The 23,677-nt window shown below is 53.9% G+C and overlaps 1 protein-coding gene across 1 annotated transcript; it reads left to right on the forward strand.

Annotated features, from left to right (window-relative positions):
- Positions 1 to 288: 288 nt before the first annotated feature.
- On the forward strand, positions 289 to 7,371 carry MRM1 (mitochondrial rRNA methyltransferase 1). Its single transcript, XM_069033409.1, has 5 exons — positions 289 to 1,197; positions 1,662 to 1,755; positions 3,041 to 3,161; positions 6,578 to 6,697; positions 6,839 to 7,371. Exons 1-5 carry the CDS (start codon positions 461 to 463, stop codon positions 6,886 to 6,888), a joined length of 1,122 nt encoding a protein of 373 aa, XP_068889510.1. The 5' UTR covers positions 289 to 460; the 3' UTR covers positions 6,889 to 7,371.
- The last annotated feature ends 16,306 nt before the right edge of the window (positions 7,372 to 23,677 follow it).

The raw sequence follows: 23,677 nt of genomic DNA on the forward strand, positions 1-23,677 counted from the left end.
GTCACTGGGGTTCCCCGTTCGCGGTGCCCGGGGGTCTGTCCGGGGTCACTGGGGTTCCCCGTTCCCGGGGGGTCTGTCTGGGGTTCCCGGTGCCCGGGGGTCTGTCCGGGGTCAATGGGGTTCCCCGTTCCCGGGGGTCTCTCCGGGGTCACTGGGGTTCCCCGTTCCCGGTGCCTTTGGGATGCTTCGCTCCCGTTCCCGGGATCCCCGCCCGCCGCCAGGGGGCGCTGCCGCGCGGGGCGGGGCGCGCCGGTCCCGCCGGAACCGGAGCGGGCGGGGCGGGGCGCGCGTGCCCGTGCGCGTGCCCGCCGGTCCCCGCACGTGCCCGCCGCTCCGTGCCCGCGGCTCCGAGCCCCTCCCGGCCCTGTCCGTGCCCCGGTTGCGCGGCTGCGGAGCGGGGCTGGGTGTTCTCCCCCTGCCCCCCACGTGCCCCGGCCGCCGTGCGCGGGCATTCCCCGCCATGGAGCGGGCGCGGCTGCCCCGCGTGTGTCGGGCCCTGTGGCTGTGCCGGGCCGGGCTCCGGTTCTGCTCCACCCGCGGGCCCTCGGCCCCGAGCGGGGCTGAGGAAGGGGCGCCCCGAGGCCGCGATTCCCCCGCATCCCTCCCGCAGCACCCGGGGGCCGTGCTCGCCTCCGGCCGCGCCCGTGGGGATCCGGGACAGCGGGAGCAGAGCGGGGCCGGGCGGGGGTCGCGGACCGGCCAGGAGCTGCTGCGGGCACAGCAGGACTTGCCCCGGGCCGGGAAGGGGCCGCAGCGAAAGGCGCTGTCCCTGGAGAGGACGAAAGGCTCCGAGATCCTGTTCGGGGCCGCGCCGTGCTGGCTGGCGCTGGCCCAGGCGCGGAGGGCCCTGTTCAGGCTGTTCCTCAAGCACAGCAGCGGCTCCGCGCGGCCCCTGAGGGGCCAGCTCGCCCTGCAGGCGGCGGCCCGCGGGATCCCGGTGCTGCACGTCTCGGGCCGGGAGCTGGACGTGCTGTGCCGGGGCCGGCCCCACCAGGGCGTGTGCCTGGAGGCCTCCCCGCTGCCCTTCAAGAGCCTGCGGGATGCTGAGGAGCCGCACCTGGGGGATGGACAGAGCGGGAGGCGGCAGCTGCTGTGGCTGGTGCTGGAGCACATCCAGGATCCCATGAACCTGGGGGCCCTGCTGCGCTCCGCGTACTTCCTGGGGGTGGACAGAGTGGTGGCGAGCCACAGGAACAGGTACGGGCCACAGGTACGGGCCACAGGAACGGGCCACAGGTACGGGCCACAGGAACGGGCCACAGGCACGGGTGCGGGCTTCTCCAGCGCTTCTTGCCGTCCCTGCTGCCTCCCGGAGAGGTTTCCAGGCTGCACCGCTCAGCAGCTGATCTGGGGAGCAGGATTTGGGATGCTGCTGCTCTGCAGGCAGGCTGTGGGATGTGGGGTTCCAGGCTCTCCCTGGACTCTTCTTGTTTTAACCCAGTTTGTGTTTCAGTTGTCCCACCCGTGACCCATTTCCTGGGTTAATTCCTGAGCCCTGCTATTCTCCGTCGGGAAACACATCTGTAAAATGAGCGGGATCTGGAGTGGGGGAGGTTTGTGGAGTGGGAGAAGTTTGCAGAGGCAAGAGGAGGAAGTACAGGAACAAAAATTCACCTGGATCTCTTCCTGGATGACGCTTTTCCATTCTTTTCCCCTTGCAGCTGCCCCTTGACTCCCATAGTGAGCAAAGCCAGCGCCGGAGTCATGGAGGTGTTCGATGTGTACGGCACAGATGATCTCCAGGGCTTTTTGAAGGTACAGCGATCCACTCTGGGTTTTTTCCTTTTTTCAAGGAAACTTAAACACCGCAGGTATTACACAGAGAGCAGGCACAGGAAAAGCCCTGAGTTATTTGCAGTGTGTGGGACCACCAGTGATGGGCGCACGCCCCCAGCCCCATTCCATCGGGTAGGGAGAGAGGTTGGCTGTTTTTTCTGGAAGCTGCTGGTAGCAGGATAATCCTGCGGCTCTCGGTACGCCGGGCTCGTCTCCCTTCTCCTCGGGATGTGTGGCAGAGCAGCATCCCGGCGCCCAGGCACACGATGGCAGCATTGGGCAGCCTTGGGAGCAGCCTCTGGAGCAGGGAATAGAGGAGGAACCAGTGCTGGGGGCTGGCAGTCTTTTTACTCTGTACCTGTGCAGTGAGGTGAGAGAGGGGGCCCTTTGCAGGACGAGCTGGGAAAAGAAAGGGAATGCACATGGAAAAATGGGATTTAAACTGGCAGTAGGTCTGTGGCAGCTGGAGGTCTGGGTGATGGTGAAATGAAACACAAGATATGCTGATATTTAATTAATATCTAGAAGGATTACTTCGTTACTGTAAAGCTTGAGTTATTAATTAGAAACATAGCAGCAGTTCATTTAATTGGACCTGGGCTCACCTGCCTGGTGTAAATTTGATACAACTTCATGTAAGAAGAGCCAGTTTACAGGGAAATGAAGCTGGCAGAAAGCAGCAGCTCTTTTAGTGGTAAAATGGATTTCCAAGACAAATAATTAAGGCTCTTTTTGCAGGGGGGGAGATCTGGTTCTCTGGCTGGGAGTGTTGTGTGCCCTGCCTTGTGTGGGAGCTGAATTTGGCATCTGAGTTTGCAAACGTCACTGTGGGGTTCTGATGGCTGAGCCTGCACTTGAGAACTTCCACTGCCTTGCCCTGTGCATTACCTTATGCTGATTTGTTCAACATTCCTGTTTTGTGTGCTTTCCTGGCAAAACAACCTTCCTAGAACTGTTGCATGGGGAAAAAAAAAAAAGCTTTTCAGTTGCTGTTTATTTGCTTACTGAACTGGAATAAATGCCAAGAGGAAAATTACTTTTTTTTTTTTTAGTTATTTTTTACTCGTTTGTTTGTTTCTTAAATCCCTGTTTGTGTGCTGGTAGTGGGAGGACTTTGGTGGTAAAAATTTAAGGGATGCCAAAAAAACCCCAGTCAGCTTAACTGAAAATGTGAAAAAAAAAAAATTGTTTGCATACATGGCTTATTTGCTTTTTAAGCTTGGAAAGCTGGCAATTCTTCATTTCCTTTCCTTTCCTTTTCTAGGCTAAAAGTGCAGAAGGCTGGGAAGTGGTGGGAACAGTCAGCAGGCCTGGGAATGTGGAAGATGTTCCTGTCATCAGCTGCTCGGAATTCCAGTGGGATAAACCCATTATTGTAGTAATAGGTATTTCCATTTCCAGAGCTGTTGGCTGGGTGGGGCTGCAGGTGTGAGGGGCACCAGGGGGATGCTTCACTCCAGGGATTGTTCCAGGTCTGGAAAAGAAAAGCTGAGGGGGAATCATGGAATGATCTGGCTGAGAATGAAGTAGAGACTGAGAGGAACATGGGGAGCTGAGGGGGCTCCCAGTAGGAACAGTTTGTGGATGCACAGGGAGTTCAGCAGCTGTGGAGGGTCTGGGTGGCAATTTTGGTGCCAGGGCAGCCACAGTGTGGTGTCTGCATTGTGTTCTGTGTTTTGATCCTGTGCTGGAGCCCCAGATTCAAATTTCCTGTGCTGGTGAGCCCCAGAGGTGTTTGCTCTTCCTGCACGGAGCTGCTCGCGGGGAGCTGAGCCACTTCTCCCCTTAGAACCCAGGAATGTCTGGTCTGCGAAGAACCACGAGGGGCTGGTGCTGGGGATGGTCTGGATGCAAATCTGGGCTTTGTGGCCACCCCTGAGAGTGTCAGGGCTCACCTGGGAGAAGGCAGGGGGTGCTGGCTGTGGAGCAGGAGCAGAGGAATCTCCTCCCTGTTGGAGCAGTGGCTGCCGCTTCCCTGAGCACCCGAACTGGGCAATTCCTGCAGGAAACTCTGCCCACTTGCTCACCTTCTGTAGGCACAGTTTGGGCTTGTGCAGCCTCCCAGAAGGTGAAGGGAAGGGGAGTAGCAGCTTTGTGGCAGCTGGAGAAAGAAACTCCCCCAGGAATGCAGCTCCAGGCACCTGCGGGTGGCCGTGCCGTGTCCCCCACTCCGTGTCACCTGGCACAGGAGCTGGCCTGAGCTTTTACACTTGGAAGCAGAGTCCTGCTGGCCCTGGGCCAGGGAGGGGCTGTAATCCTGCCCCGTGCTGGGGCTGGCTTGGCTCAGAGGACATTCCTTTAATTAAATTGTTTACCGAACTCCTGGAAACACTGACAAGACAACGCTGCAAATCTGGCATCTCTACAAGATGTGTGGAGCTGTATTCCGAGGGGAGCAGGGAGGCTGCAGCACTGCTGATGGCCCACAAAGAAATGCATCCCACAAACGGCGACAGCACCCGCAGAAAGGCAGGGGCTGGAGCTGGCAGTGGTGTCGTTACCTTGAGTTATGAGAGATTTCTCCAGGAAAAAGTCCAAATATCCTTTTGTCAGGGGAGATTGGAGGCTGATTGGTAGATGCATGAGGAGAGCTCCTGGACCTTGCAGCAGTAATGATTTCAACTCTCTGCTGAGCACTAACTCTTGGCTGAAAAGAAAATTGAACATTACAGTCGTCTGATGCTGGGCTTGTTGGGAGAAACGTCCTGGATCTGAATATGGAGCATTCCTGCAGCTGCAGGGAGCAGCAGAGATAATTCAGCCTGGGATTGAGCTCCCTGGCACCACACAGATTGTCTTGTAAGTTAAGCATTTGCAGCCTCCAATTCCCCCTCCTGGCATCCTCACTGGCTTGGCAGAGAGTGATTTGGACAGTCCAGCTTAATGTTGTCTGCACTGGAGTCATTGCTGGAGGCGACAGACAGCCTCAGACTGGGAGCCTGCTGCACAGGAACAGATTGGGAGCACTTAGATGGCTGAGTAAGAAGAGTTTCTGGGTAATTTGTTCTTCTTAGACCTTCAGTCTTTAGCTCGGGGTTTAAGGCTCTTCACAGAGCTGGTGGTTTTATGGAGATGCTCGTTTTGCAAATTTTCCTGGTGCTGGATCTGAGCTTCCTGCACTGGAAACTGCAGTTGTGAGTGGTGTTAATTGTAAATGGGGCAGGAAATGTGTTTTGTCATTTCACTGAGCTCTGGTCTTTGAGCTCTGTCAGTGAGGGACAAAGCTGAGAGGTGGAAGTTAAAGATCTGAAGTGGGAAGTGTTTTGTTCAGTATAAACCAGGATTTAATCTGATTCAGTCAATACTCCCTCCCTCGTGTCACACCGTGCAAGTCTTTTTGCCCTGAATTTATGGCTCCTAATTATTTTAAGCAGCCAGGACCATAAAAAGCTTTGTAAAAGCTGGAGGCAAAATCGGTGCCTTTATTGGGAATTGTAAGACCCTTATCAGGAGATAAGGATTTCTCCAGGAGCTGTTGCTGCTGTCCCAGTTGGAGAGTCCCGTGGGAGTGTGGTTTGAGAGGCTCAGGAGGCAAATATGACTGTAAGGTGTGAAACTTTTCCAGGATACTATTTCTGGGTTTTTTAAGCATCCCTGGAGTAGTGATGAGGAGACAGGCAGGGCTGTGGGAGGCCTGGCTTCAATTCCTGGTGTCACCTTGTGACCTTGGATGACTCTCCCAGGCCTTGTGTGCACTGCTGGCTTACAGCAGGGGGAAAAGGTTGGTTAGGATGGGGTTTGGGGTTTCTGAAGGCTCTTTGACCCCAACCAAAGAGCTTTTGCTATGACTGATTTCATCCGGGAAGGTGGTGCAGGATGCAATAGCCAAAGCATCCTCTTCCTTACCCAAAGTGCCTCTGAGATCGGCCCAGTAAAACGTGAGGCTGGGCCTCAGCTTCCAGCCTAAAACTGGGAAGAATGGCCTTCCCACCCCTGTGTGGTCCAAGGGGTCAGTGTGCCCTGGCAGTGCCATCCCAGGACTGGGGTGGAGCTCAGCCAGGTCAGGGCACGGCTGTTGGAGGGGAGCTTTGGCTGCCACGTGCTGAGCCTGTTTCCAGAGGTGTTTGGGATGAGCTGGCCATCCTTGCGGCCCTGGAGCTCCTGTGCTGCTCTCAGTATCCCACGTGGAAGGGTTCTTTGGGGAGGCAGGCGGGCTGGGAGGTCCGTGGCCCTCTGCATTTTCACCTGTCTGCGCACAGGATTGCTTAAAGCCTCTCCCTTTCCATTTCCCTTTGTGACAGCGTGAGTCAAACAACTACTAATGACCTGGGATAGATTTCAACTCTGTTTCACGAGTGTATCAGCCCAAACATATCAGGGCTGCTGGATGGTTTAACAACTAATCAATTGAAGCCTCTGGTTAAACTGTCTGCATGCACAAGTTGCACCCAGCCCGTGGGGGGGATGTGTGTGTGTGCTGGGAAGGCTGGAGCTGTCACTGGCAATAGGATGTGGGATTTGCTGGACCCGAGCTGGCCTGTGGCCCCTTGCCTGCCTTGTCCTGTGGCCTCAGGGAGCTCTCTGCTGGCACAGCGGCTGCTCCCACAGGAGATTCTCCGTGCTTTATGCAGATATTCCTCAAAAACACTTCAGATGCTGGAGAACAGATCCAGGGAGGCCAGGAAGGGAAAGGAGGAAGGTGCCTGGCTCCCCTCTGTTGGCTCAGTTGTGTGGGAGGTGGTGAGGTGGCTGAGCTTAGGGAGAGTGTCAGAGAGACAGAGCATGAACAAGAACTGCACTGAGGAGGGGGAAAGGCCGTGGCAGTGCTGTGACTGACCTGAGCAGTGTCTTTGTCCTGCAGGCAGTGAAGGGGAGGGCCTTTCCCTGGAGACTCAGCTGCAGTGCCAGCAGATGCTGGCCATCCCCCCTGGCAGGGCGCTGCACCCCGGCATCGACTCCCTCAACGTCTCTGTGGCTGCAGGTGAGAGCAGTTCTGGGCACCAAGGCACCAAACCTCCAACTTCTGCATTTATAAATCAGGCATCCAGGCCCACTGAACGATTTTCTTGTGGTTTAAAAAAAAAAAATCACGTAATATTGATTTATTTTTACTTTCCTACAGGTATCCTCCTGCATTCCATCTGCAGCCAGAAACGGAGGCATGGAGACTGAAATCCTCTTTATTTGGTGGAGGAAGCTGCTTGGTATGGATATGGAAATGCTCTTCTCAGAGTCTCCACCATCACTGTGAGTGCCAGGGAGAGCCCCAGACCTGAGCTGCATTTTAGCTGCTGCAGGAGCCACCAGATCCCTGACTCAGCACCAAAGGCAGACACCTGATGTCATAGGTAACACCTGGGAGGAGCAGCTGTGGGAAGGCAGCCAGGTCTGGGAGCAGCCAGTTTTGGCAGGAGAACACCCAGGGATGGCTGCCAGCTCCATGCTGTGCACAGGGGACTTTGTGCATCACTTGAACCGTGGGGACAATTTGGGCTGTGGGTGAAAGTGCCACTGAGAGCAGCCCTGAACCCTTTCCCTGTGCTTGGGAACCACTGCAGTTGGTTTTTCTGTGTTTGGTTGTAAACCAGGTGTGCAGCCCTGCCAAGGAGTGGGGGGGAAATGCAGCCCGTGGAAATAAAGCTTTTGTAAAGATTGGCTGTAGACTGAAATCAATCCATTTTGTGTCATATAAATCCAGACTGTGATTAGTCCTTCAGGTGGGAAAAGGGATCCAGAGCTCATTTCCTTCTGGGAAAGTTTCCTTTCCAAGCTGGGCTGATCCTGCTGGAGGCTGAGCTGCCCCAGCACCACTGTCCTGCTGATGGCATTGGGGTGGCTTCATTTGCAACTATCCTGGCTGAAAAACCAGGCTGGCTAAATTACTGAGAGCCAAAAGAATGTTATCACTTAGCACCTTAATTATTTTATTTAGCTACCGTGGCCCTTTGCATAGGATTCCTCATTAACACTTAATTTACAGTGCCCTTTAGGGATAATTTCAAACAATTCCGCTCAGTCTGCCCCCTCCCCCCTTCCAAATGAATAAGTAAATCACTCTGAGTGACTAATTAGGACTTTCCTTTGAGCTAAATGAAGTCTGTAAACCTTGGTCTGTGGGTGTGGGGTGCTCCTTGTGTGTCCTGGGAGGGTCTGGCTGGGGACACTGGGGACACTCCAGCTGCCTGTCATGGGGATCGGGGCATGCAGCTCCTGAAAGGTGTCCAGGGCTCCCTTCTGTGGCTGTGATGGAGAGGAGGGTGCCTGGGGTGGGGACTCATCCCCTGAGCTGTGTCCTGAGGAAAAGGACAAATCCCAAATCCCTCTGAAATGACGCCGTCGTGCTATCAGGGCTGTGTTACCCAAATCCACAGGGAGCTGGAGAACCCTGAGCTGGTGCCTTGTGGGGTGAGAGCTGGTGCATTTGGGGGCTGAATTTGCCCTTTTTACCTTTCTAAAGCTGAAAGGAAACAGCTGCAGGCCCGGAGGCCTCTTGCCAGCCCCGGGGAGCTGCTCAGCAGCTGAGGGTGCCCCAGCAGAGGGTGCCCGTGGCTCAGATTTGCTCATTTTCCAGAGGAAAGATTCCAAGATTCAGCACTTGGCTAACTGAATCCTTCCTCTGGAGCAGCAGGGATCAGGGTAAAGCCATTTCTTCATTCTTGACCTCCAGGTAAGTCTATTTATTTCCCATCTCATAGGAACTGCTGTTTCTCCCTTTTTATTTCCTTTTTTTTTAAGTTTGTTCCAGCAGTGGGGAGGCACTTCCTGGCTTTGTGTGGCTGGGAAAGCTGGGCTCTGCCGGGCTGTGCTTGGCCATCTGCTCAGCCCCTCTAACGAGGAGGCAGCTGAGGAACCCTGCAGCAGCTCCTTTTCTTCTGGAAGGCTCCCAAAAAGCTTTGGAACCTCCGTATCCGCAGCGGCTCCGCCGCAGTGAGAGGAGAAGCTCCTGCTTGGCCGTCACTCCAGCAGCCAGCACCACTCCCCTGAGAACTCCCCAGTCCTGTATCCATGGAGTACCTTGATTTGGCACTGGAGCATCAGACAAGGCTTTTTGGGAATTGCCTGAGCTTGAATTTTAGGATTTGAGTCATAACTTGGGCTGCAGCTTGGACTTTGCTGCTTGAGAGGGCAGTGAATCCCACTCTGGATGGCTCTGCTGTTCCCACTGATCCTATTTCCCTCTGTGGTAAGTTTTAACACCATTTTCTTCCACTGGGATCCACCTCCAGTGACTTTTGGATGGAGCTGATGCTTTGTCCTCCTGCCCCAGCTTCATCCTGAGACCTGTGAGGGTGTCTCACCTTTGGAGCTGGAGCTTTGTGCTGTGCCATTTGCCCCTGATCTAATAAATGCAATCCATTAATTGGATCATTGCCTGCTTCTCCAGTTAATTTCCTGGATATTTTTAAATGTTAAAATGTAGTTTTTATAGTCTTTCATTATTTTTAGCCTTAAGCTTGACTATAATCGTCCCTGTAATGTAACTGTAAAAAACCCCAGCTTTATATCATAAAGGGGGACATTAATTGTCATTTTTTGTGTACATCAGCAAGATCAAAACACGTTTCCTGATTACTTCTGTTTGTACATAGAGTCTCTTTGATATTCAGATATGAATAAAGTGTGTGTGTGTGTGTAATTTGAAAGTCAGTTCTTCCCTCCCTGCTGCTTGTCATGGATTCCTTTCAGAGGCTTATTTACCAAATTGATTTTAAAATTTACTAATTGCCCTTCCAGAATGATTTCTCAATAATCAAAGTGTCTCTAAGCACAGTGGCAAAATATTTGTCCTCCTTGATTCAGAAGATGAGTTTGGTGCTGGCGCTGCTTTATCTCCAGCCAGGGGGAAACACAAATCTTCCCATCTCCCAAAACCCACCCCGGGGAGCTCTGGCTGGGAGAGCAGCTCAGCTCGTGCCCTGCATTTCCCTTTTGTGCTCAGAGTGTCACCACGACTGGAGAATCCCGTTCTACCCAGTGCAATGACTGAAAAACTCCCATTCAATTCATTGCTGGCTCCCTGGGGTATTTTGGAGGCTGGAATGGCTCTGGGACAGGGGACACCTTTCCCTCTCCGAAGCCCCGGCTGGTGGCAGGGGAAGGGAGCAGCCTGGGTGCTGCTGGAGCTGGGAATGCTGCCCACAGGGCACCTCTGGAATCCACAGCCCCGATGCCGGTTTGTAAATGTAATCAACCTTGAGGTCTTGTTGCTTCCACAGGTGCAATTAACATCACCATCTGCTAATCCGTGATTAACGATGTTTACAAATATGCTACAACACGGTAAAATGTGCTGGCACTCCTTGGGTTTTTTTCCCTTTATTTTTTTCCTCTCCCTGCTCCAGCACAGGAGCCGTGCACGGGAGGAATCTCCCCATGGAATGCTCCCCCTACCCCACCATTAATTCCCAGACATTTTACATTTTCCTTATTTAAAAGTGCTGTTAAAACTCCAAACCAGCTGCAGGAATGACGACTTCAAATCAGAAGGTCAGTGCTGCTAAATGGGATTTAATTGCACGGGGGTTGAGGTACAAACTGATGAATCTGAATAATAAAACTTTGTGGGGAGCAACATATGGTGCAGTTTAAAGGGAATTTTTATCGATCATCCCACAGCCGATGTGTTAATGGGATGGCAGCCTTTGCTTTGGGTTTGATATCGACGTGGAGTTTTAATAATGTCACACAGGAATATTGTGGAGGGGGTTTATAATTTAAAATAAAATTTAAAAAAAGTGTTTTCTATTAACTGCCTTTTTCTTTTCCAGGAGAGAGGAATACATTACAAGGCTGCCGTGTGTCCTCCAGATCTAGGTTACATGTAATTGCTCAGTAATTGGTAGAACCATGTAAAAGCCATGGTATTTGCCAGTAAACCTTCCTAAGTTACCATGAAATTGAAGTGTGCTATTTATTCTCTACTAAACTGGCTGCCCAAATGCTGTGTGGGATCTGTTTGGTCAGTGCAGAGGAGTTCCTGCAGGAAGGAGGATCCTTTAACCTCCCTGGGCTTCGGTCTCAGGATTATCCACAGAATCCTGGAATGGTTTGGTGGGAAGGGACCTTAAAGATCCTCCCATTTCACCCTCTACCATGGACACCTCCCACTAACCTGGCACTTCCAGGGGTGGGACGGCCACAGCTTCTCTGGGCACCCTGTGCCAGGGCCTCCCCACCCTCACAGGGAAGGATTTCTTCTTGATATCCCATCTAAATGACAGCTTTTAATAATCTAATCAATTAGAAATAATAATAATCCTCGAATTATTACAGATGTTTCAAGGCCCAACTCAACATGATGGAGGCTTGAGGTTCTCATGTTTTCAGTGGGCAGGGAACAATAATTACACTGATGATGCTTTTCAGAGCCTTTGGAGATGAAATATTTCTCAGTGCACTGGGGATACCTCTGTGGGTCACCTGCATTTTACCTTCTGGTTAAGCAGAACATCCAAAACTGTTCCCAGCCTGGCATTTTCCATGATTTAACCATGACTCTGGTCTGGAGAGCTCCAGCCCTGGGGCCTCACTCGGAGGAGCCTCCTCAGGGATTTTTCCCTCTGAGGAGGGACTGGGAACGGTGTGGGTGTCAGTGATGGCTCCTTAGCACTGCTTTGAGCAGGGCAGCAGTGACTGCCTTGCCCATGATCAGGAGTTTTATACTTTAAAACTGTTGGGAATTGATGCAAAGTGAAACCTGCCAAGTTTGAATGGTTTTAGCTGTCCTGGTTTAGGAGCTGCCAACTCAGCAGTGATGTGACCATCCCATCCTGCACATCCCTGGATCCACCCCCGACTCCACCACGCCGGGGGCACACTTATGTCAAGATATGGGATGGTGTCACATGTTAAATATGCCTGGCAGGGAGTCACAGCAGGGAGAGTCCCCCCTTTTCCACGGGGATCATTCCTGGCACACCAGTTCCATCCCAGGGCAGCACTTTGGGGGCAATCGAGCAGTTTTCATCCCTGGTCCAAGCTCTGGCACAGCCCCATCCCTGTCTGCTGAGGATGGAGCAAGTCAGGGCCACAAAACCACCTTGGGGTGAGCACCTGCCTCCCCAGGGAGGTCGGGAAGTGGGGAATAGTTAAAGAAAAGGGGGGTGCAGGAGTGGCTGGCGTTCCCTGGCAGAATAAAGAGGTGTTGGTGCCTCGAGGCTTTGCCAGCCCTCATTAGCACCTCCCAGCCAAGCACAGCTCATTCCAACTGCATCCCAAGCCTTCTGCTGGAGATTGCATCTGTGCCTAATATGCATTTTTATATAAACAAGGGTACTAAATGGCCTTTCACTTCCCTCTGTAATGTCTTTTTTAATGGAAGGTCCTGAATTAAGAACATATATATATGACTTGAAGAATTTTCTAAGTGATATTGAAAACCTATTGTAGAGTAGGATTTCTCCTTGCAAAATTATTTTAATGAGGTTCCAGTTTATTTTCTGGCTATATTTTACTTATTTAATCCTCCAGAGGGGCTTTTCAGAGGCAGCATCTCATTTTCAATGCAACTATTCTTAACATTAGGGAAAACTACCTTTCTGAAATGCATGAAGGGGAAAAAAAACCCCGAACCAGAGGAAGATGTACGAGATAAGAATAAACTTGAAAAGCTTTGAGGTGGTTTATGGCTTCTCTGGAAAGAATAACAGTTCATGTATTTTTGTTATGGTGTGGTTTAATGATGCTTGCAGAAAAAAGATAAGGTAGAAATGGAAATATAAAATTAAACCAGCAAAGTGAATGTGATTATTTTAGTTACCAGTATTACCTGGGGAAAATGCTCTGGGGCTTTTTTATCTAGACTAAATATTTGCTTTTCTAAGAGGAAAGGGCCCTCTGCATCTCCTGGCACGAGGGTGGGAAGGGGAATTTTCCTGTGGTCCAGAGGGAGGATGAGGCTGGATGGAGCCCTGGTTGTGCCAGTGCAGGTGGCCTGGGGATGGGATTGGCACAGGGCTGTGCCAGTGATGAGGATGAGGAGGAGATGACCCCAGAAGGGACTCCCCAGCCTCACCCTGGGCCTGTGTCACTGCGTGTGCCCCAAGCACGATGGGGAATAGGGGAGGCACAGTGGGATGTGTGCACCCAGCATGGGCCTGAGCTGAGGATCCTGGATCCTTCCCTGGGATCCAGGCATGGCTGGTTCCCTGGAAGGCATGGTCCCATCCCATCCCATCCCATCCCATCCCATCCCATCCCATCCCATCCCATCCCATCCCATCCCTCTCTCTGTCCCCGTCCCCGGCTGAGGGTGCACACCCGGAGCCTCTCCAGAAAAGCCCTCAAAGGCTGTAACATCCCCCACTCCAAGGGCTCTTGACTTCCCTGGGTGTCTCCACAGGTTCCCAGTCTGGGATGGTGCAGTTTGATGATGAGGGATCTACAGGATCAGCCAAATTTGAGTCACCTCTGGCTCCTGAGCATCCCCCTCCAGCTCCTGGGTCACGAGAGGTAAACCTGAACTGAGCCTGATGTGTGGCCTTGAGCCTCCCTCGTAGTTAATTTTTCAATTTCTTCCATGGATCCAGAAGAGCAAAAAGTTTATTTATAATTAAAATACTTGGAGATCTATACTTTAATTCAAATAGCTGAAAAGAAGCAGTTTCTATGTAGGTTTCTTCACTATCAGAATCTAAACCAGATTATTATGTAAATTTTCTCAATCCTAAATTCATTACAATATTCAATTTCAGGAAATGCTCTTGACCATCTGCTGCTGCTCCAAGAAATGAGTCTTGGAGGATGTTTACTACCAGAAATATTGTAGGTATTTAGGGTAGATGGGAGGGTAAGGGCAATGTTCTGATTTCTGAGCCTGGTTATATAAACCCGGAGTGCTGAGGCCTCGAGCTGGGTTGGGAAGTGCATCAACAACAGCAGCAGCTTCTGCTCTGGCCCTGTCCTGGTGTCACCCCCTCCCCAGCCATCAGTGAGCAGAGGGTTCCAGTCCTCCTCTAGCTCGTGGGTGGGGAGGCAGTTGGGATTAATTCCTGATCTCTGTAAAAGTGGTTTGAGATCCCTGGGATGAAAAGTATCTGGAAAGCAGAATTTGGTGTTTGTTGTAACCTCCAAACGTGCCCAGAGAAGCCTGGTGCTGGCGCAGCTTTCGCTCTGGTGATGAGGGTGAGGGAGGTGAAGTCCCAAGTGCGGGGCTGGGAGCGCAGCGGTGCTCGGCTGAGCTTTAATCCGGCTTTTCCCGTGTGGTTCACCGGCAGAGCTCGGGTGTCACCAGCGGTGCCAGGCGCCGCAGAGGGAACTCCGAGCAGTGGCAGTGACAGGGGCTGTGCCCGGAGCCTTTGGGGCAGGCTCTGGGAGGAGGAGGAACGCGCTCCGTGAGCTTCCCTTCCCTTCCAGCTTCGCTCAACAAGTGCAGCACCCGCGGCCGCCGATCGATGGGGCCGGGGCCGCTCCTGCCCTTCCCGGCCCCCGGGACTGACGGACGGAGCGGGGCCGGGCTGGGAAGCGACGGCTGCTGGCAGGAACGGGAGAGGGACGGGAGGGGAACGGGGAGGGGAACGGGGCAGGAACGGGAGGGGAACGGGAAGGGAACGGGAGGGGAACGGGGGAGAAACGGGAGGGGAACGGGAGGGGAACGGGGGAGAAACGGGAGGGGAACGGGAGGGGAACGGGGGAGAAACGGGAGGGGAACGGGAGGGGAACGGGAAGGGAACGGGAGGAGAACGGGAGGGGAACGGGAAGGGAACGGGGGGGGAACGGGGGGGGAACGGGAGGGGAACGGGAGGGGAACGGGAAGGGAACGGGGGGGGAACGGGGGGGGAACGGGAGGGGAACGGGAGGGGAACGGGAAGGGAACGGGAGGAGAACGGGAGGGGAACGGGAGGGGAACGGGGCAGGAACGGGAGGGGAACGGGGAGGGAACGGGAGGGGAACGGGAGGGGAACGGGAGGGGAACGGGGCAGGAACGGGAGGGGAACGGGGAGGGAACGGGAGGGGAACGGGAAGGGAACGGGAGGGGAACGGGAGGGGAACGGGAGGGGAACGGGGAGGGGAACGGGAGGGGAACGGGAGGGGAACGGGGAGGGGAACGGGAAGGGAACGGGAGGGGAACGGGGAGGGGAACGGGGAGGGGAACGGGGAGGGGAACGGGAGGGGAACGGGAGGGGAACGGGGAGGGGAACGGGAGGGGAACGGGAGGGGAACGGGGAGGGGAACGGGAGGGGAACGGGGGCAGGAACGGGAGGGGAACGGGAAGGGAACGGGAGGGGAACGGGAAGGGAACGGGAGGGGAACGCGGCGGGACCGTCCCCAGGGCGCTGCTCCTGCTGGATCAGCAGCCGAGCGTCCCCCGAGCATCTCCCGGCGGGGGCGGTGGGCACGGGGCTGCTCGGGGAATGTTTAATACTGAATTCTGGGCAGATTTGGAAAGATGAGCTGTTATCCTGGTGGAATAGACTTGGGAAGAGCGCTGGTGTCTGTCTGGGGGCAGGGGCTGTGCACAGGGGATGCCCACGAGTGGCAGCAGAGGTGCTGTGGGGTCCGGCAGTTTCTGGGGGAGCCTCTGCCAAGGGCTCCTGGCACCACTCTGAGTGCAGCCAGGGGAGTAAGCTCGGAGCAGGGCCTGAGGTCGGTTTTAGCAGCCCTGGTTTCACCACAAGGCTTGTCTGTACCCTCAGCAGCACGCAGGAAGGGGGAATATTGGTGTGGATGGATGGGACGGGGACGTTCAGCAGTGCTTGGATCAATATTGGAATGTGGAATATGATGGAGAGGGGGTTTTCTTCCTGTTCTTCATTCATGGACAAACTGAAACCGGCGTTTGCTGATCTGGAGCTGTCCCAGGCTCCAGCAGTCAAACCCCAGCCACCACTAATCTCCTTATTTCCCCTCCTTCAGGGAAATTTTAACTCTTGTCCTCTGCTGCTGAGTAGATCCCTAAGCCGGTAATAGCGTGAGGCAGAGGGAAATGAACGGCCCATCCTGCCCCTTCCCCAGCTGAAAACCACTGAAAAATTCCAGGAAAGCATTAAAAAGGTATAAATTTGCTCCTGCTAATGAGGGGTTCGGGTTTAACTGGGTGCAAGGGAAGGTTTTGGCACTTTGTGCCCTCTCCAAGCCCCCAGCAGCTCCTGTGCCCGTGGGTTTGGCTTCGGGGACAGGGACCCCGTGGTCCACTTGCCCACATCCCTGGGATTGCCCAGCATGGAATCCCTGCTGCCAACAGGGCTCTTTCCCCCTGGAATGTCCCGATCCCCGGGGCTGAGGGGATGGGCAGGGTGGGGACGCCGTGGTGGCACCGTGGGGGTGCTGTGCTGGGGTGTAACTCGGGGGGGACACACGGGGACAGGGGCCACGGTGGCCTTTGTCTGCCTGTGCCAAACAGATGTGAACAAACCCGAGTTCGATTTGCGAGACCGCCTGGGGAATATCGCGAACTAATTATAGAAAACAGAAGATGCGCTCCCCTCCTCTTGCATTTTTTGATAAACATTGTCTCCTCTCAACAGCTGAGTATTTAATTAGTGTTGATTGTTGTTCCCGTGTTCAATAACCACTCATCAGGAGGGGGGTGTCCACTGGGGCAGCATGGCCTGGAGCACAGCGGAGCCGAGGGTGTTCATAATTAAGGATGCAATTTATTTGAGCAAGTCATGTGTACAGCACCCTGTGTTTTAGGTTAATTTTCAAGGTTAAAGGGGGAAAAAAAAAACCCAAACAACTTCGGAGAGCGAGGAGAGAGGGCTGGAAACTCAACAGTGAAAACTGCAGGGAGGGGTAAACACATAAATAAATCTGTGTGTACATGCAGACATGCATGGGACACCCAAACCTCTGTGTGTGCATGTGAATGCTCCCATGGGGCCCTACAGACCACTGAGTGCCTCCCAGCCTCTTTCCCTACAGATTGGGCCTGTTTCCCAAGTTTTGGCTGGAAAATGCTGCCACGTGGAGCTGGACTCTCCAGCTGTGGAAAGGTTCCTTAGGAAACAGGTGGAATAACAGTGTAAAAGCAGCTTTTTCTCTCACTGCTGGCTGTGGGAAGGGCTGAGGTTCCCCGTCAGTGTGGGTTTATCAAATCCTGCCTCAGGTTTGCCTGTGTTTACCCAAGGGATAACAGCGAGTGTCCCTGTGTGCATCCTGTGCCATGGCAGGCAGGGATCAGGCTTTGCTTTCCAAGCACCTCATGGATCACTCCCATTCGGGGGAGGACAACTAAACCCCAGGGTTTTAAAGGCAGGTGTTGATGCTGTGTGGAGATGCAGGATGAACCAGGAGAAGTGTTCTCTCTTCTCTTTTCCCAGTCACCACCACCCGTGTCAGCTTGGGAATGTTCATGGGGTGGAGGAGCATCCCTGCAATGGGGACATGGGAGTCCCTTCCCAGAATTTTAGGGACTTTTCCACAAGGCAGGACTTGTCTGGGTCCCCCATGGCACCAGGAGGGCTTTAGTGCAGGGGGAAGGAGGACAAGCTTTGGGGACAATCCCCTTCCCTCCTGCCAGGCTGGGTTTGTGTGTGGGGAGGGGGCAGCAGGTAAAATCCTAAATAAGCAAGTGCCTGTGTGGGTTCCCCTGTATCTGTTTCCATGCTTCTCCTGCTGTGCCCCTGCCAGCAGTGATGGAGCTGTCATGCTTTGGTGGCCACGGGCTTGTGCTCCAGCACCTGTTCTCTGTGTTAATCTCTGCGCTCACGGGGGCCCTCCACACACCACCCCCAGCCACACAAAACGGGCAGAAAAATCAAACCTAATTACATGCCATTGATTTCTTTCCAAATTTGCTTCTAATACACTTTTTGACTACTCCTTGATATTTTTTTTGGTTTTTTATTTAATTTTTTTCCCACTTTTCCTTTCTCTTCGCCTCACACGGCAGCAGCTCCTCCCGGGAAGTGAGCGCTGCATTCCCTGTGCTGGACACGCCAGAGCAGGGAGGAGATCAGAGACCAGAGGGGCTTTTTTGGCTCTTAATAGGTGGTAGGGAAGATCCGTGTGCTGACCCTCCTCCTAAGGGACAGGTAGGACTGTACAGCTTCTTCCTTGCTTTCTCCCTTCCCCTCCTCTGGTTGTTTGCAGTGCCAGCACTGCCGTGGGCAGAACTGTTGGCCACCAGCAGCTCGCTGGGTGCTCAGGAGGCAGCAGTGGGTGCCCATGGGCTGCATCCAGGTGGGTCAGGAGGGCTGGGGTGGGCACTGGGGGGCTGGTGCTGGTCCCAGCCTCTGGCACTGATCAGCACGAGCACAGGCTTGGCAGTGGAGCAGCTCCAGTGGTGGCTCGGAACGAGCCTGGCCCTGGCCGTGCCGGGGGCTCAGGGGGACACAGCAGGGCCTGGCTGGGCTGGGGAGCACCAGGTGTGTCAGGAGAGAGGCTCCAGGCCCCCTGGTGACAGCAGGGATGGCTCAGGATCAACCATTCCCCAGGTTTTGCTGCCCCCGAGCTTCCATGGTATCCCGGGAACTGGCTCAGGCAGACACACAGCAAGCACAGGGTGATGGGGGGAGGTGGCTGGGTGTCCCCAGCTCTGGGGACAGCTTTGCTGGGTGGCACAGAGTCCTGGCAGTGAGCTGTGGGCAGCAGCTGAAGGGTTAAAGGTGCTGGGATGCGGAGGCACAGGTCACTCCTGGAGCTCTCTCTGGTCCATCGATGTATTGAATATCTGCTAATCTGGATCAGTGGGAGCCGGGGATGACCCGGGGACAGCCACAGCTCCCTGTCCTGGTGGTGACAAGCGATGGGAGGGCTCAGAGGGCTGCCTGGGGCAGGGCTGTCAGTGGCATGGGGGGACAGGGGACAGTCCCCTCAGCCTCACCTCTGTCTGACCCACTGCTTGCAAATCAGACTCCTAGAAATGTTATCGGCTGTGAAAACCAGGACAAGGAATCCAAAAGAGAGAAAATCCCAAAGATTGCTCCAACCCTTCCTTCTGAGGGGGCCCTCGAGGCCATGTCCTGGCCATGGACACCAGTGCCACCTACACACGGCCCCAGTGGCACCAGTGACAGGGGGTGCATCCCACACCCAGAGCCCTTTGGAGCACCCGCTCCCAGGAGAGGCCAGATTTATAGCATGAGGAGATGTATTTAGGCTCAAGGCAGTTCAGTTGTGTTAATTATGAAAATCTAAAGATAATCTATATTTAATGTCAAATTTTTCTCAAATTTGCTAAGGAAGGAGGAGAATAGATGCACATGATGACATTTAAATGAAGAACAAGGTGCAATTAAACTCCGAAACGTACAGTAGACTAATTGGGGAGAGGATGACAAATATAGTTATCATCAGCAACTAATTAGGGCCCTGCTTTAGCTTTCCCTGCTTGATTAATCTCGACTAGGTGTTAATAAGTTCCGTGGGCCTGGCCGGCAGTTGGGGACAGGCTGTTTGTGGCTCCGTCTGGTGTGGCAGGGACGAGGTGGTGGTGGCAGCCCTGTGCCAGGGGGATGCTGGACTGTGAGGAATGTTGGTTAAGGGGGTTGGATTTATTTTGGGGGGGATCAGAGCACACTTGGGTGGTGGAATTGTCCCTGTCAAGCCTGGGAGCAGGGGGAGAGGAGGAGGAGGAGGAGCATCCATGGCCGGCCCCGCGTGCCAGCAGCGCTGTTGACACGTCCCTTGTCTCCCAGATTTACACTCTTATCTTTTTGCATTGAAAGGTAAGAATAATAGTAAAATGTTAATGCTGTACTCTACATCTAACACCGCACGTAAACGGGTGACATGACATGGGAGGCAGATAAATCACCGCCGAGCTCAGACAATCATCTCCGCCAGACAGAATAACACATGGGAGCTCCCAGCGCAGGATTGTGCTCAGGAAAACGGGGTTTACATCCCAAACCCCCCTGGTTTTCACTGGTGCATTGTTGGGGTTTGATTTTATCAAATTAGAGATATTTTCAAATTCGCTGCTCCCTGCTCTGCCTGGACACTCGGCGCTGGAGCAGCCTGGAGGTGCTCGCAGGTGAATGACTCTGGAGGCTTCATTCCCATGAGGATGCTGAACGTGGGCACTTGAGCTAAAACGGGAAGGAGAACAGGCTTCTGGCCATAAAGCATCCAGGGGCACATCCCTGGCGTGGTTTTCCTGGTGGGGTTGCAGTTTGCTGCAGTTCTCCTGGAGAGATGAAGCCCTGCAAAGCCCTGGCTCTGCCGGGGGAAGCCGATGGGGGAAGATTCCCACAGCTTGGCCATGTGGGGGTGGGATGGATGGGGTTCTACAACCACCCTACAACCACCCTACAACCGTTCTGGGCTGGAGCTGAGCTGGAAAATGTGAGAAGCCAATCCCACCGTGCTGGTCCTGCTCCTTGAGCGCCATTCCCACACGGAGAACCCTTGGAGGGTGCCGTGCCATGAGGGGGGACGGTGCCACCACCCTCTGAAGGTGGCACCAAATGCCCCGGCAGGGCCCGAGGGGTTGCTCCCGGCGGGATGCAGCGAGGAGCCGCCGCTGGCACACCGAGGGCTGTTTTTTCCCCAGGAACAATCCCGGCGGAGGTGGGAGAGCAAAGCCATTACCGCGGAGGATGAACTTGGCTCAGTCGCCATGGAAACGCTGGCCGGGCCCCGGCACCGCTCACGTGTGCACGAGGACCGTTGACCTCACTTAGAATTATTACCTTTAGCCAAATAAAATAATTTGTGTTAATAAAGAGACCATTTTCTCCCGGCTTCCAAGCGAGCCTTCCCCAGAAGGCAGAGTGACTCCTTAATTACACTTTTACTGCAAGGTGATTAATGTTCAATATGTGATACTCTGTTTAAATAAGTCGCTTATTAACACCTTTAATATGTTTTAATTTTTTTTTCCCCTTTTCCCCCCTCCTTCCCCCTGGCCTGGTGGCGGGAGGGGCTGTGCAGCGCTAGATGGAGCTCTGATATTGGGCATGGGGGTGTGGGGGCGAGCCCTGGGGCCCTGGCTTCTCCTGGAAGCACAAAATGATGGGAGAAGCAGGAGGGGAAACCCTGGGTGTCAGGGTCCAGGGGTAGCAGAACTGGAATGGGGAGCAGGATGGGAAACTCGCTTTGTGGCTGTGGGGGCTGTGCAAGGAGTGGGAGAGGGCTCGGTCCTTGGAGAGGGGTGGCAGAGCTGTGGGATGCTGGGCTGGATGATCCCAGCGTGGTCCAGCTCTGCCCAGCTCTGCAGCCACATCCCTCCCCTGAGAGACACAGGGAGCAGGGCTGTCCTGGGACACATCTGAGTGCTGAGAAAATGGGGAAATGCCCCCTTTCTGGTCATTTCTCTCTTAGTTATGGAGTTATTTTTTGGGGGATGAGTGACAGATGCTGCTGGCTGGTGTTTAAAACCAGAAAAACATCTCCAGGTTACTGCCTGAAATGGATTGTTCCTCCTGATTGCAGCTCAACTGCTAAATGAAAAAAGTAATTTTATTTTATACCAGATTTCTTCCTTTTAGAACTACTTTTATTCATGCAGCAACAGCTGTTTATAAATACATGTTATTATTTGCCATATAAAGAACGTATTATTCCCCAAATGGGAACTCACGTAATAAACACCCGGCACTGGTGCAGAGTTTGGAAATGATGTTGGAAGTTTCTCTGTTTGGAGCCCTGTGAGCAGACAGGGCAGGTGGTGGGGAGCACCTGGGGGACAGGAATGCAGTGGGGAGAGGGGCTGCCCTGTGTGCTGGGACAGGTGTGTGGCACAGGCCTGATGTCACCGTCCTTGCAGAGGCACCTCTGGTCCCTGTCCCTCCAGCCTCACTCCAGCTTTTCCTTGTTCGTTTATTTGGAGCAGCAGCTGCTCCATGGCCTCGAGTCCTGTTCTGCAGGAATGAGGCAGAGCAGCAGGGAGAAGCTGGAGGGAGGGCAGAGCCGTGCTGGGCACCATGCTGGCACTCAGGCACGAGGATCACCCACCCTGGGGTTCAGGCCAAGCCCCACTGGACAGCAGGACAGGGAGTCAGGGACTGGGCTGGGCACTGGTGCCTAACTGGGAAGAAGGTCAGGGGTGCAAGAGGCAAGTCCTGCTCCAGGCAGGTGATTCCCTGAGCCCCTCGGGGTGTTTTCCCCCCACATCCAGGCTGTGGGTTCCCAGAGCTCTCTGCATCCCCCCTGCCTGGTGTTCCGTGTGATCCATGGGGCCCGAGAGCTCTGAACACCTTTTTAAAGAACTCCATTTACTGCTACAATGAGCACAGGCTGCTCAGCAGAGGGGAAATGGAGACAGGGAGGAGCCTTTTTATTCCCACAGACAACTCAAAAGGACAAACACACCACACATGGCAGTTTCATGTTGGGCTCCTTCCGCTTCTCATCATCGATTTGGGATCTCTGAATTCCTGCCTGGCCCCTGCTCAGAGCTGGGTGGGAAGAGATGTTCCAGCAGCCTCAGTGCCAAACACGCCAATTCCGGGCCAAACTGCCAAAAAACACAGCTCCACATGGAGGTGGCTGACTCCCTTTTCCTCCCTTTCCCTCCCTTTCCCTCCCTTTCCCTCTCTTTTCCTCCCTTTTCCCTGCTTTCTGCTGGAAGTGGGGTTAATTCTATTCACCATTACATAGGGAGAAGTATTCGAGGGACCTTGTCAAGGAGCTGCCCTGGCTGCTGCTGGGGGTGCGTGTGCTGTGAAGTCAAATGAAATTGTAGAGAAACAAACAATTTCTAAATGAACTTGTCCCTTAATCCGTCCCTGAGAGCACCTGAGGAAGTGCCTGGCTGCTCTCGGTCACCGACCTGGGGGAGCTTTTCCTTGGGAACCTCCTGCCCCCAGCCAGGTTCCCGGTGGGGATCGCTGAAGGTTATAAACACCTGAAATGCAGATTGACTCCTGCATTTTATTTCCTGCCCTCAGCTCGGAGCCCTCTGAAGGGAATTCCGGGTTTGGCGTTTGCAGGGGTGGGCTCTGCTCCCCTGGTCCTGGTTTCACTGCCTTCCCCTTTTCTTTTTTCCTCTTCTTTTCCTACAAAAAGACATCTTACTGCAGGGATACCTCTGAGACCCCGGCTCCAGCTGCTCTCCTTGCCCTGAATTCCTTCACTTTATTAAAATGCTATTAATAGAAGATGCCTTGTAGAACCCTGTAAGAGAGGTAACACCTCTGGATTTCTCTTGCTCTGTGCTTTTTTCTGAGGTGGGGGATGTTTGTTGGTTTGGGTTTAGGTTCTCATGTCCTTTGAGTGGTTTGAAAAAGGCAAGAACTTGGCTTATGTGAAAACCTAAAGGAACACTGGAAAATGCTGCTTATCTGGTGTAAATGCTGAGACCCCTGTTAATTTCAGGGTTAAATTAGATATTTTGTTAATTGTTCATGGCAGAGAGTCACCAACTCCCCCCTGCAGCACTGCAGGGTATTTGGGAGCTCGCTGGTTCCGAGGGCTGAGCTATGCATCCTCTGGCATTTCCTAACAGCCATCTCTTTCAGGACTAATTCCCATCGAAAATGAGCCTTTACTGCATTAAATAAAACTTCAGGTAATTCTAAGAATAATATTTCTCGAGTGCTCAAGGCCCAGGGAGAGGCTCCAGCCAGGCTGGTGCTGTTCAATGCTCGTGGAGCTGCAGCTGAGGCAGTGCTGGCTGGACAGGGCTCTCCCCTCACTTTTATTTCCCAGCCTGGCCCCTTCTGTACCATTTTTGTTGCAGCTGGGTATTTTGCTCTGTAACTGCTGCCTGATCTAAGGGTGCCTGCTTTTCCTGGGTGCTTGAGCTGCCCCAGCTGAGCCGCAAATAAAATGAGGTTTGTGGGGTGGACAAGAGCCAGGGGTGCTTGGTGCTGAGCAGGGCCTTGGAATTGGGGATTATCCACAGGGATCAGTGGCACCTCTGGGGTGAGAGGAAAGGATTAGTCAGGCCAGCACACCCTGACCTAAAATTGAGAGCAAACTTCAGGGGTGCCAACCTGGGGCATGAGGGAAGCTGTGAGCAGCGAGGGGAACCCATCCTGTGCCACCAGCAGCAGTGCCAGGGCCACTGGGCTCAGTGCTGGCCCTGCTGTGGCCATGTCCCTGTGCCACCAGCGAGCCCACGCTGTCCCCAGCC

This window comes from Aphelocoma coerulescens, chromosome 19, assembly GCF_041296385.1.
Source record: "Aphelocoma coerulescens isolate FSJ_1873_10779 chromosome 19, UR_Acoe_1.0, whole genome shotgun sequence".
Classification (NCBI taxonomy): Eukaryota; Metazoa; Chordata; class Aves; order Passeriformes; family Corvidae; genus Aphelocoma; species Aphelocoma coerulescens.

Bases quoted from the DNA above. Each gene is read 5' to 3' on its own strand.
- MRM1 (XM_069033409.1), top strand. From the start codon at position 461: ATGGAGCGGGCGCGGCTGCCCCGCGTGTGTCGGGCCCTGTGGCTGTGC. The intron at 1,198-1,661 runs GTACGGGCCACA...TTCCCCTTGCAG, and splicing joins GTGGCGAGCCACAGGAACAG to CTGCCCCTTGACTCCCATAG. The intron at 3,162-6,577 runs GTATTTCCATTT...TTTGTCCTGCAG, and splicing joins ACCCATTATTGTAGTAATAG to GCAGTGAAGGGGAGGGCCTT.